At 57.4% G+C, this 13,125-nt stretch overlaps 1 protein-coding gene across 2 annotated transcripts in view; it reads right to left on the bottom strand.

The window, feature by feature from the left end:
- The window catches only part of FOXP4 (forkhead box P4), a 70,970-nt gene that overhangs the window by 14,902 nt on the left and 42,943 nt on the right, over positions 1–13,125 (bottom strand). For both annotated transcript variants that reach the window (XM_056511603.1, XM_056511602.1), the window contains exons 6-9: positions 6,825–6,972; positions 4,457–4,661; positions 4,152–4,256; positions 840–927 (exon numbers count right to left, since the gene is read on the bottom strand). In XM_056511603.1, coding sequence (XP_056367578.1) covers positions 840–927; positions 4,152–4,256; positions 4,457–4,661; positions 6,825–6,972 — 546 coding nt within the window. The remainder of the gene's footprint in view (positions 1–839; positions 928–4,151; positions 4,257–4,456; positions 4,662–6,824; positions 6,973–13,125) is intronic.

The following is a 13,125-nucleotide window of genomic DNA, read 5'->3' on the forward strand; positions in this document are numbered from 1 at the left end:
AGCTGACAGCTCTCCCCTCGTGATGCAGACGCTCCGCGCCGGCACAGCGGGAGCTCCGCGCTCCAAACTTTCTAATTGGTGGCTCCGTGGCAGGTTCCTCTCTGCACACACAGCTCTGCCCTCACCCTTCAGCTTTTTTTTTTTTTTTTAATTATTTTATTATATTTTTTTCCCTCCTCCCCTTTTTCCTTTCCCTCCCCTCGTTAAGCCTCAGTAATTGCTTTCAACCCCTGGCTCACCAGCGGGGTGGATGCAGCTCCACACCCAGCCCAAGGTTTGGCTGCGTCCCCCCCATCCTAAATTTGGGTGGGGAAGGGTCCTAAGGGTGCTGGACATCTCATCCTGCTGTCCCCTGTGGTGTCACTCCGAGCTCCTGCCAGCCCCACCACGGGGGTGACCCCCTGCCCCATCCCATTTTCCAACCCCCCCATTTCCTCCCCTCCTTTCTCCATTAACCGAGTTGTGCAGAGCACGCTGGGGGCTCGGAGAGGCTGGGAAAAGCTATTTCAAGAACTGCCTTGCCAAAAATAGCGCCCCAAAGTTGGGCTCCCAGGACCCAAAATAAGTGGCCTGGTTTCCAAACAGCCCCGTGGCTCCCAGAGGGGGACAAACCCTCCTGGCAGCACCTTCCACCCCTTGGCCATCTCCTTTCACCCACAGGGACACTTTGGGGTGCTTGATTTCCACCTGGATGCAGCTTTCTGCATTTAAATTCCATTTAAAACGAGTCCCCAGGTGGGTGGTTACTGTCCCCAGCCCTGTCACCCTCCCCTGAGCACAGGGTGACAGAGAAGTGGCTTTTTGTCCCCTGTCCATGGGGGCTGGGGGGAAACACCCACCTGTATCTCCAGCTGCTGTACCACTTGCATCTGGACTCGGCACTGGGCCGTGCTTCGGTCATCAAGTGCATGTTCTGTGTTGAGGTGTCTGGGGAGAGAACACAGAGGCTTGGGGAGGCCTGGCCATGCCCAAAACTCACCCCTCTGCTGGGGCCACACCTGGGATCAGCCCCGACCTGCACACTGCTCAGGGATGCTCTGGCACCGCTGCCACGAGGGAAACTGAGGCACGGAGGTGACAGAGAAAACCAGGCTGTGCCACCACCCCAAATCTGAGATGGAGAGTGGCTGAGACACTGGGATCACCTGGGATCAGCCCTGACCTGCAAATTGTTCAGGATGTTCTAGGACCACTGGCAAAGCAGGATGGGCACGAGGGAAACTGAGGCACGGAGGTGACCGAGCACACCAGGCTGTGCCACCACCCCAAATCTGAGATGGAGGGTGGCTGAGACACTGGGATCACCTGGGATCAGCCCTGACCTGCAAATTGCTCAGGGATGCTCTGGCACCGCTGCCACGAGGGAAACTGAGGCACGGAGGTGACCGAGCACACCAGGCTGTGCCACCACCCCAAATCTGACATGGAGGGTGGCTGAGACACTGGGATCACCTGGGATCAGCCCCAACCTGCAAATTGTTCAGGATGTTCTGGGACCACTGGCAAAGTGGGGTGAGAGTGAAGGAAACTGAGGCACGGAGGTGACCGAGCAAACCAGGCTGTGCCACCACCCCAAATCTGAGATGGAGGGTGGCTGAGACACTGGGATCACCTGGGATCAGCCCTGACCTGCAAATTGTTCAGGATGTTCTAGGACCACTGGCAAAGCAGGATGGGCACAAGGGAAACTGAGGCACGGAGGTGACCGAGCACACCAGGCTGTGGCACCACCCCAAATCTGGGCTGGAGGGTGGCTGAGACACTGGGATCAGCCCCAACCTGCAAATTGTTCAGGATGTTCTGGGACCACTGGCAAAGTGGGGTGAGAGTGAAGGAAACTGAGGCACGGAGGTGACCGAGCACACCAGGCTGTGCCACCACCCCAAATCTGAGATGGAGGGTGGCTGAGACACTGGGATCACCTGGGATCAGCCCTGACCTGCAAATTGTTCAGGGATGTTCTAGGATCACTGGCAAAGCAGGATGGGCACGAGGGAAACTGAGGCACGGAGGTGACCGAGCACACCAGGCTGTGGCACCACCCCAAATCTGGGCTGGAGGGTGGCTGAGACACTGGGATCAGCCCCAACCTGCAAATTGTTCGGGATGTTCTAGGACCACTGGCAAAGTGGGGTGAGAGTGAAGGAAACTGAGGCACGGAGGTGACCGAGCAAACCAGGCTGTGGCACCACCCCAAATCTGAGATGGAGGGTGGCTGAGACACTGGGATCACCTGGGATCAGCCCCGATTGCAAATTGCTCAGGGATGCTCTGGCACCGCTGCCACGAGGGAAACTGAGGCACGGAGGTGACCGAGCACACCAGGCTGTGCCACCACCCCAAACCTGGGCTGGAGAACACTCAGCCCTACCCAAGGCAGCCCCAGGGCGTTCAGGAAGGAAAGCCCTGGATTTTCCAGGAGCAGGAGGTGCCAGGAGGACCTGAGGAGCAGGTTCCAGGACAAAGGCAGCATTTGGAGGTTGCCTCACACGCGCTGAGGAAAGCCCTGGGGACAGAGGGTGGCACTGCCAGGCTGTTCCTCACCCTGCCACTTGCTCAGGAAGCACCGTGACCTTCGGCCCTTGAGGCTCTCCCTCCTCCTCAGGGAGGTGGGGACAGGGCTGCCACATCCTGGCATCACCTCGCCCCAAAGCCTGGGGACACAGCCAGCCCCAGGGTGGCACAAGGCCAGGCTGGGGTGGGCACAAAGCCAGGGGGGCCTCACTGGAGGAGCAGGAAGGTCTGGAGGGGGATTCTGGGCAGATGCCACCCTTGGAACACCCCGAAAGGTGATGCTGGGGGGTGCCAGGGCTGTGTGCCAGATGCTCCCCAGGGCTGAGGCTGAGACATCCCAGGAGCAGGCGCCTCAGGAGGACGTGAGGATGGCAGCAGCCTCTTCCAGCGTGCACAGACAAGCCAGGGAACCCGGCCCTGCTGCCAAACCCATCGGTGAGCAAAGCCCCCAGAGCCCCAGCCCTGCTCCTCCTGCCCTGCACGGCACAGCCAGGGGGGAAAAAACCACCAGAGCCATTTCCCTCTGACCCTCACCCTCACCAGCCACAGCTCCAGGGCCACGCTGCCCCTCCCAGCCCAGCCCAGCCCAGCCCAGCCCAGCCCAGCCCAGCCCAGCCCAGCCCAGCCCAGCTGGGGGCTCACACCAGGCTCCAAGCTGTGCCCAGACTCAAGGCTTGGCCTTTGGGAGCTGCAGGTTTTCTGTCTGTCTGTCCCACATCCCAGCCTCGGCAGGGAGGGGGCAGCAAGCCTTGCCCAGTGCTGCTGGAGCTGCCCTGGTGCCCAGGGGGGCAGGGAGGTGGGCACAGGGACCCTGGCCCAAAATTCCCTGGGCATTCCCTGCCGGCTCCAGCTCCCAAGCTGAGCTTGCTCATCACCCTGTGCCACTGGAACACGCCCTGCCAGGCACAGGAGATGCCTAATCGGGCTTCACCCGTGACTCAGAGGCAGAGGAAGGACACAGGAGGCTGAATCATCCTCTCACTCATCCTTCGCACCTCCTCATCCTCCCGGGCACGGCTCCTTCCCTGGGAAAGAGCGGCTTGGCACGGTCCACGGGATGTTCCCACCGTCAGAGCCAGCCCTGGGAGCGTGGCAGGGGCCAGAGGACGAGTTTGGAAAACCCCGAAAGCGGCGCTGGGCGAGCAGACAGCCAGGGAGGCGGGGGAAGGAGCCCGCCAGCCCCGTCAGCTCCTTCTGATGTCTTTGCTAAAAATCCCGGCTACAAAGAGATCTAATTGCAAATGAACTAATTAAGTAAACCTCTGACGAAGCGTGAAAACAATTTGTTTGACCCTGACGCTAGCAGAGGGCTCTGCGACAGCGGAGTTAATCAGTCAGCGCCGGAGCCCACAAGCGGTGTCAGCGGTGCCATCTGCCATCTGCCGCCTCCCCCCGCGCCCCCCCGGCCCTGCTGCCCCCTCCAGACCCTCCCTCAGCCACTGGTTTGTGGAAGTGCTCATCAGGCTCGTCCCACTCCGCTTTGCAGGGTCACCTTTGGGTCTTGGGGCAACACCAGCAGCAGCTGCTGTGTTTTCTCCTCCCTCACCCAGCTCTGGGTGCTCGTTTTGGGAGGTCTGAACCGACTGCCAGCATCTCCCCCCCTCCACAGAAACCTGCCCCAAAGGGGTGGCACTCACTTGACAAACTGCCCCAGGTCCTCGCAGAGGGTTTCGCAGCCAGGCCACTTGCACTCGCCGTGGCCGTAGAGCGGGTGGGAGCCGGGGCTCTCTTCGTGGGAAGAGCTGAAAAGACAGAAAGGAACCTTCAGATGGGGATGCTCCAGCACTCCCAGGCTGGGAGACCCCACAGCGACAGCTCCCTGTCCTCTGGGGTGCAGCCAGACAGCGCCAGGCCTCGCTTGTGGGGTGGGCAGAAACCCCCCAGTGACGGATCCCGGCCCCTTCCACCCCTCCAGGAACAAAACCAAGTGCCAGGGCTCTACCTGTCCCTTCTGGGCGTGTGCATGGTGCTCTGTCCATTGGGCAGAGGGTGGTGGGAAATGGGAGGCGAGACCTTGGCGGCCGAAAACGAGGTAGAGTTGGAGGTGTTGGTGGTGAGGTCGAGACCTTCCTGCTTAATGCTGTCCTCGACGGGCTGGGCGGCCGTGACCTCCTTCCAGAGCTGCTGGAGGTCCGAGGGACAGACAGCTGTGGCACAGGAGAGTGGCCAACGTCAGCAGGGACACCAGGCAGCACCCTGCGCCTCCTCCCCGCCCCCTGGCTCCCCAAATATCAGCCAGCACTGGGAGAGATCTCCTGAGCTGGGCACAGCAAGGGGAGGATGCACGGCCCCACTGGGAAACCCGAACTGAGGCACCTGCAGCACCCACAGAGCTGTGCCCAAAGGGGGAGAGCCTGGATTCCCAAATCCTGGAAATCCCTTCAGAGGAAGGGGTGCCCTAAATCCTGGAAATCCCTTCAGAGGAAGGGGTGCCCTAAACCCTGGAAATTCCTTCCAAGGAAGAGATGCCTCAAATCCTGACACTCCTCTGCCAAAGGAAGAGGTGCCCCAAACCCTGGAAATCCCTTCAGAGGAAGAACTGCCCCAGATCCTGGCACCCACTGGCAGAAGAAGAGGTGCCCCAAATCCTGGAAATCCCTTCCAGAGGAAAAAGTGTCCCAAATCCTGACACTCCTCTACCAAAGGAAGAGGTGCCCTAAATCCTGGAATCCCTTACCAGAGGAAGAGGTGCCCCAAACCCTGCACCCCTCTGCCAAAGGAAGTAGGTGTCCCAAATCCTGGAAATCTCTTCCAGAGGAAAAGGGGCCCCAAATCCCGGAAATCCCTTCAGAGGAAGAGGTGCCCCAAATCCTGGAAATCTCTCAGAGGAATGGGTGCCCCAAATTCTAGCAATCCCTGCCAGAGGAAAAGGTGCCCCAAATCCTGACAGTCCTCTGTCAGAATAAGAGCTGTCCCAAACCCTGGTACCCCTCTGCCAAAGGAAGAGGTGCCCCAAACCCTGGCAATCCTTTCAGAGGAAGGGGTGCCCCAAATCCTGGAAATTCCTTCCAAGGAAGAGATGCCTAAAATCCTGACACTCCTCTGCCAAAGGAAGAGCTGCCCAAACCCTGGAAATCCCTTCAGAGGAAGAGGGGCCCCAAATCCTGGAAATCCCTTCAGAGGAATGGGTGCCCCAAATTCTGGCAATCCCTGCCAGAGGAAAAGGTGCCCCAAATCCTGGAAATTCCTTCCAAGGAAGAGATGCCTAAAATCCTGACACTTCTCTGTCAGAGGAAGAGGTGCCCCAAATCCTGACATTCCCAGCCAGAGGAAAAGGTGCCCCAAATCCTGGCAACCCTCTGCCAAAGGAAGAGCTGCCCAAATCCTGCAATCCCTTCAGAGGAAGAGATGCCCCAAATCCTGACAGTTCTTTGTCAGAATAAGATGTGTCCCAAACCCTGGTACCCCTCTGCCAAAGGAAGAGGTGCCCCAAATCCTGGAAATCCCTTCAGAGGAAGAGGTGCCCCAAATCCTGGAAGTCCCTTCAGAGGAAGTGGTGCCCCAAATCCTGGAAATCTCTTGCAGAGAAGAGGGGCCCCAAATCCTGGCAATCCCTTCAGAGGAAGGGGTGCCCCAAATCCTGGAAATTCCTTCCAAGGAAGAGATGCCTCAAATCCTGACACTCCTCTGCCAAACGAAGAGCTGCCCAAATCCTGCAATCCCTTCAGAGGAAGAGGGGCCCCAAATCCTGGAAATCTCTCAGAGGAATGGGTGCCCCAAATCCTGGCAATCCCTGCCAGAGGAAAAGGTGCCCCAAATCCTGGAAATTCCTTCCAAGGAAGAGATGCCTAAAATCCTGACACTTCTCTGTCAGAGGAAGAGGGCCCCAAATCCTGACATTCCCAGCCAGAGGAAAAGGTGCCCCAAATCCTGGCAACCCTCTGCCAAAGGAAGAGCTGCCCAAATCCTGGCAATCCCTTCAGAGGAAGAGGGGCCCCAAACCCTGGAAATTCCTTCAGAGGAAGAACTGCCCCAGATCCTGGAAATCCCTTCAGAGGAAGAGCTGCCCAAACCCTGGCAATCCCTTCAGAGGAAGAGGGGCCCCAAACCCTGGAAATCCCTTTAGAGGTAGAGATGCCCCAAATCCTGCAATCCCTTCAGAGGTAGAGATGCCCCAAATCCTGGCAATCCCTTCAGAGGAAGAGCTGCCCAAACCCTGCACCCTCTGCCCACGAACCCAACCCCGCACATCCCCACCCCCAAACTTCGGGGGCGCCCCAAACCCTATGAACACCACAGCCCCTCCCCAGCCCCCCTGACCCAAAACCGGCCCCACCAGCTGGCAGGCACCCCCCAGGCCGTGTCCTCACCTTGGGGCAGGCTCTGCAGGGGCACCGTGCCCTGTCCTGGCGGGAGGCTGACCAGCCCCTGGCGCTGCAGGTTTAACAGGTGCTGCTGCTGCAGCTGCTGCATCTGCAGGAGCTGCTGCTGGAAGGCCAGCTGCTTGTTCCCCAGCGGCTGCCGAGACAAAAGGAAGGATAAATCCCCAATCCCAGCGTTATTCCCGGGCAGGAGGGGGGTGGTGAGGGGCGCTGGCAGCCGGGGGTGACAGCGCTGGGGACATCCTGCTCGGCTCCCGGCTGAGCCGGACGGAGCCTTTGATCTGTCGGAAGAGGAGGGGAAGGGAAGGGAAAAGGGGAAGGGAGGAATAAAGCGCCGGGAAGGAAGGCAGGGAGAGGAGCTGTGCTGGGAGGAACCCGCGAAGCACGGCTGGGGGTGTAAAAACGGGGGGGGTCCCGGCAGGCAGCAGGCACAGAACCCTCGTGTGAGGTGGGAATTGCCAAAAATCAGGCACAGAACCCTCTTGTGAGGTGGGAATTTGTCAAAAATCAGGCACAGAACCCTCTTGTGAGGTGGGAATTGCCAAAAATCAGGCACAGAACCCTCTTGTAAGGCAGGAATTTGTCAAAAATCAGGCACAGAACCCTCTTGTAAGGTGGGAATTTGTCAAAAATCAGGCACAGAAACCTCTAATAAGGCAGGAATTTGTCAAAAATCAGGCACAGAACCCTCTTGTAAGGCAGGAATTTGCCAAAAATCAGGCACAGAACCCTCTTGTAAGGCAGAAATTTGTCAAAAATCAGGCACAGAACCCTCTTGTAAGGCAGAAATTTGTCAAAAATCAGGCACAGAAACCTCTAATAAGGCAGGAATTTGTCAAATTTCTCATTATGAGCCCAGCCGTGATGAAGGGCTGAAACTGGTGCAGGGCAGGAGGGTCTCAGCAGGCAACAGGCACAGAACCCTGTTGTAAAGGCAGAAATTTGTCAAAAATCAGGCACAGAACCCTCTTGTAAGGCAGGAATTTGTCAAAAATCAGGCACAGAACCCTCTAATAAGGCAGGAATTTGTCAAAAATTATCATTATGAGCCCTGTTGTGGTGAGGGGCTGAAACTGGAGCAGGGCAGGGGGGTCCCAGCAGGCAACAGGCACAGAACCCTGTTGTAAGGCAGGAATTTGTCAAATATCAGGCAGGGAACCTTTCAATAAGGCAGGAATTTGTCAAAAATCAGGCACAGAATCCTCTAATAAGGCAGAAATTTGTCAAAAATTAGGCACAGAACCCTCGAATAAGGCAGGAATTTGTCAAAAATCAGGCACAGAACCGTCTAATAAGACAGGAATTTGTCAAAATTTCTCATTATGAGCCCTGCCGTGGTGAGGGGCTGAAACTGGAGCAGGGCAGGGGGTCCCAGTGCCAGTCCCAGTGTCCCCACCCGGTCACAGCCACCCCCCAAGCCGGTGACTCCCCCACCCCCCGGAGCTGGGCGGGCTCTGAGCAGCATCGCCGGCCCTAAACTAGTTAGGCAGGACAGGTCCCCGGGGAGGCGCCGAGAAATCCATGAGAATTAAGTGAAGGGGAGAGAATTCAATTAGAGCCGGGGACAGGCAGCTGCTAATCCGAGCTGGCCGGGAGAGGGGAGCTGCCCCCACTCATTAGCGGGGCAGGCGGCCCCCTGACCCCCCCAAACCCCCCTGGGTGGGCAGACTGGGGGGAGTGAGGAGCCAGGGAGGGGCACAGCCTCTCCCCAGAGCAGGATTTCCACGTTGCTGTTCCCACTGAGAGCTCTGCAGTCAGGGTGTTCCTGTTTTGGGAGAATTGGGGGGTTCAGGGCCCCCCCAGCACGGGGAATTTCAGGGGGCTGGTGATCCCTGAGGCTGCAGCAACAGGGAACTGCAGAGACCCTCAGTGGCAGTCCCAGCCCAGGACTGAGTTTGGGGCAGTCCCAGCCCAGAACTGAGTCTGGAACAATCCCAGACCTCAATTTAGTTTGGGGCAATCCCAGTCCAGGACTGAGTCTGGGGCCATCTCAATCCATTACTGAGTGAGTTTAATACAATCCCAATCCACAACTGAATGTGGGGCCATCCCATTCAATGACTGAGTTTGGTAGAATCCCAGCCCAGGACTGAGTTTAGGATCATCCCAATCCAGGACTGAGTTTGAGGCAATCCCAATCCATGACTAAATCTGGGGCAATCCCAGTCCAGGATTGAGTGAGTTTGGTACAATCCCAGTCTGTGACTGAGTTTGGGACAATTCCAATCCATGACTGGATTTGAGGCAATCCCAGCCCAGGACTGAGTTTAGGGCCATCCCAATCCATGATTTAGTTTGGTACAATCCCAGCCCAGGACTGAGTTTGGTACAATCCCAGCCCATGACTGAGTTTAGGACCATCCCAGTCCATGACTAAGTTTAGGGCCATCCCAGTCCATGATTTAGTCTGGTACAATCCCAATCCAGGACTGAGTTTGGGACAATCCAAATCCATGACTTAGTTTGGTACAATCCCAGTCCATGACTGAGTGAATTTGGTACAATCCCAGTCTGTGACTGAGTTTGGTACAATCCCAGTCCAGGACAGAGTTTAGGGCCATCCCAATCCAGGACTGAGTTTCGTACAATCCCAATCCATGATTTAGTTTGGGACAATCCCAGTCCAGGACTGAGTTTAGGACAATCCCAGTCCAGGACAGAGTTTAGGACCATCCCAATCCATGATTTAGTTTGGGACAATCCCAGCCCATGACTGAGTTTAGGACAATCCCAGTCCAGGACAGAGTTTAGGACCATCCCAGTCTATGACTAAGATCAGGATCAGCACCCAGGGTCTCACTGGATGCAGGTGGATCCCTGTGGATGCTCAGCCTTGGCTTTGTCAATCAGAGGATGAGGATGGGCTCCAAACCCCTCCCTGGAACACCAGCCCTGTCTAGGGTACAGCCAGAATTCTGCTGAATTCGGGTTCCTCAGCCTCAGAGAGCTGTGGGCACTCCCTGTGCTCTCCCCCTCTTGGCCACAGCAGAGCCACCTCCCCAGAGCCAGACCTGGATCCTCCCTGCACCTCTGAGCTTGAAGATGAAGGCACAAATCAAAGCAATTCCTGCTCAGTGAAAAGAAATCCCTGAGTGCCGAGCCCAGGGCTGCAGGCCAGGGGAGCACCAGGATGGAGGGGAAAGGGCAGCACCAGGCTGTGCCCCAGGGCTGCAACTGGGAATTCCCTGTGCCCCAGGGCTTCAACTGGGAACTCCCTGTGCCCCAGGGTGTCCCCTCCTGGTGGGGAGAGCTCTGCCACCTGTGGGATGGACACTGGGATGGGATAATGGTATAGGGTGGAATGGGATAATGGGATGGGATAATGGTATAGGATGGGATGGGATTCCCAGCCCATTCCCAGCTCATTCCCAACCCATCCCAAACCAATTCCTATTACATTCCCAACCCACTCCCAGCTCACTCCCAACCCATTCCCAGTTCATTCCATGCCCATTCCCAACCCACTCCCAATCCATTCCCAGTCCATTTCCAGCACACTCCCATTCCATTCCAATCCATTCCCAACCCATTCCCAACCCATTTCCAGTCCATTCCCAGCTCATTCTGAATCCATTCCCAGCACACTCTCAACCCATTCCCAGTCCTTTCCCATTCCATTCCAAATCCATTCCCAGCCATTCTGAGCCCATTTCCAATCCATTCCCAACCCATTCCCAACCCATTCCCAGCCATTCCCAGTCCATCCCAGCCACTCCCAGCCACTTCCAGCCATTCCCAGCACACTCCCAACCCATTCCCAGTCCATCCCAGCCACTCCCAGCCCATTCCCAGCCGGGGCTCTGCAGCATCCCCCGCCTCAGACGCAGCCGAGCGGGTGCAGCCACCGGGGCAGGAGGCGCCGTCACTTTGATTTATGAGCACATCAGGAGGAGCTGGCGCCGTGACACGCGGGACTGACAGCAGCACTTCATTAAGCTGACACCGGGGTGAGGCACCGGCAGCGCCCCCTCCCCTGCCTCAGGAGAGGGACAACCCCTCTGGGGACACACAGACATCCTCCCAGCGGGGTTTGGGGTCTCTGCGCCCCGTTGTTGTTTGGGGGAGCCAAGCATCCAGGATGGGAGGGTGAGGGGCAGCTCGTGGTTCCCCCCACAGCCAGGATGCTGCTGGAAGTTTGGGGGTGGCCCTCACACCCCAGAAAATGCTCCAGGATGGGCTGGGATGTGGCACAGCTGATTCACGGATCTGCCCCTTCCTCCTGCCCCCGGTGTGGTGCAGCAGCCATGGACAGGAGCATCCCCACAGCTCAGGATGGTGCTGACAGGCTCTTCCCACACATCTCCATCCTCCTGTCTGTCCTTCCCTTCTCTGGGGCACCCCCAGCCGTGCTGATCCCAGGGGGATCAGAGCTGCTCCCCCTGGAAATTCTGCTCCTGATCCCAGGGGGATCAGAGCTGCTCCTCCCAAAAATTCTGCTCCTGATCCCAGGGAGATCAGAGCTGCTCCTCCCAAAAATTCTACTCCTGATCCCAGGGAGATCAGAGCTGCTCCTCCCAAAAATTCTGCTCCTGATCCCAGGGGGATCAGAGCTGCTCCTCCTAAAAATTCTCCCCCTGGTCCAGGGAGATCAGAGCTGCTCCTCCCAAAAATTCTGCCCCTGCTCCTGGGGATATCAGAGCCAATCCTCCCAAAAATTCTGCTCCTGCTCCTGGGGAGGTCAGAGCTGCTCCTCCCAAAAATTCTGCCCCTGATCCCAGGGGGATCAGAGCTGCTCCTCCCAAAAATTCTGCCCCTGATCCCAGGGAGATCAGAGCCAATCCTCCCAAAAATTCTGCCCCTGATCCCAGGGGGATCAGAGCTGCTCCTCCCAAAAATTCTGCCCCTGATCCCAGGGGGATCAGAGCTGCTCCCCCTGGAAATTCTGCTCCTGATCCCAGGGGGATCAGAGCTGCTCCCCCTGGAAATTCTGCCCCTGATCCCAGGGAGATCAGAGCTGCTCCCCCTGGAAATTCTGCTCCTGATCCCAGGGAGATCAGAGCTGCTCCTCCCAAAAATTCTGCCCCTGATCCCAGGGAGATCAGAGCTGCTCCTCCAGCAGATGCTGCTCTTTTTCCCAGGGACATCAGAGCTGCTCCTCCTAAAAATTCTGCCCCTGCTCCTGGGGATATCAGAGCTGTTCCTGCTCCCAGAGATGCTGCCCCTGCTCCCAGCTCCTTCCTGGCCCCCATTCCCACCTGGAAATCCTGCTCCAAGCTGCTGACTCACAGCAGTGCCGAGAGGAGCCCTTGGAATCAGGCAGAGGGGAAGCAGAAGGAGCTGGGTTTGCAAATCCTGCAGCAGGGCCAGAATTAAATCTGGCCATGGGTTTCCATGGAAGATCCCAGGGTGGCTCTGTGGAGCCATCCCAGACACTCCAGCTCTTCCCAGCCTTTCAGGGAAGCCACAGCATCACCATTCCCAGCAGGCAAACATCAACACAGACTTTAGAAACCCCAGCTACCCAAATTTCTGGGGTGAAACCAAAGCTCATCCAAGGAGTTGGAGGAAGGGGAACACTGGGTGTTGCTGGGTCCCCCTCAGTGCTTTTCCCAGCTGGAAAGCTGGACACACACCCCTCCAGCAGCACCCAGCACCCCTTCCCCCCCTGCTACACCCTTCTCTTGTTGGATAAATTTCCTGTCTCCTCTGCACCATTTAATTAAAAGTTAACACGGGCTTTTTAAAGCAGAGCCCGCTAAGCAAGCGCTTTGTTAGAGCTTAATTATATCCCTGCTCGGTGCTGCAGGAGAACATCACCAGGGCCAGCAGCAAAGTCCTTGAGGAAGCCTCACATTTACACCTCCCCCATTCCCCAGAGCAGCAGCAGCTCCTGGAGATGGCTCTGATATCCCTGAGCCTGGAAATGCACCCACATCCCACAGGGAGAGCCATTGCAGCCACCCTGGTCCCCTGATGCCAACGTGGGTTTGACAGTGAGTCCCTCCTGTGCCACACTCTGTGCTTAAAATCCTCCCTCCCTGCCAAAAATCTCGAGTTTCAAGTGCTGGGTGTCCACCAGGGTGCTGGATTTTGGGACATGAAGAGCCCCTGCCTGCACCAGGGATGTGGAGGGAGTGGCTCCTTGTCACTGGGAGCCCGTGGAAGGACTCTCAGTGGAGGGGCAGCGATGAATTCTGCAAAAGTGCACTGCAAAAAAAACACCCACGTGAAGCATTTTGGGAAGAGAGAAGGGCAAAACTACCCGAGGAAAAGGAAGGGAGCGGTGCTGTCTGCTGTCCCCAGGCTCTGTGTGATGTCCCCAAAACACTGCCACAACCCCTGGGGGCAA

The sequence above is a fragment of the Oenanthe melanoleuca genome, chromosome 26, assembly GCF_029582105.1.
Source record: "Oenanthe melanoleuca isolate GR-GAL-2019-014 chromosome 26, OMel1.0, whole genome shotgun sequence".
NCBI lineage: Eukaryota > Metazoa > Chordata > Aves > Passeriformes > Muscicapidae > Oenanthe > Oenanthe melanoleuca.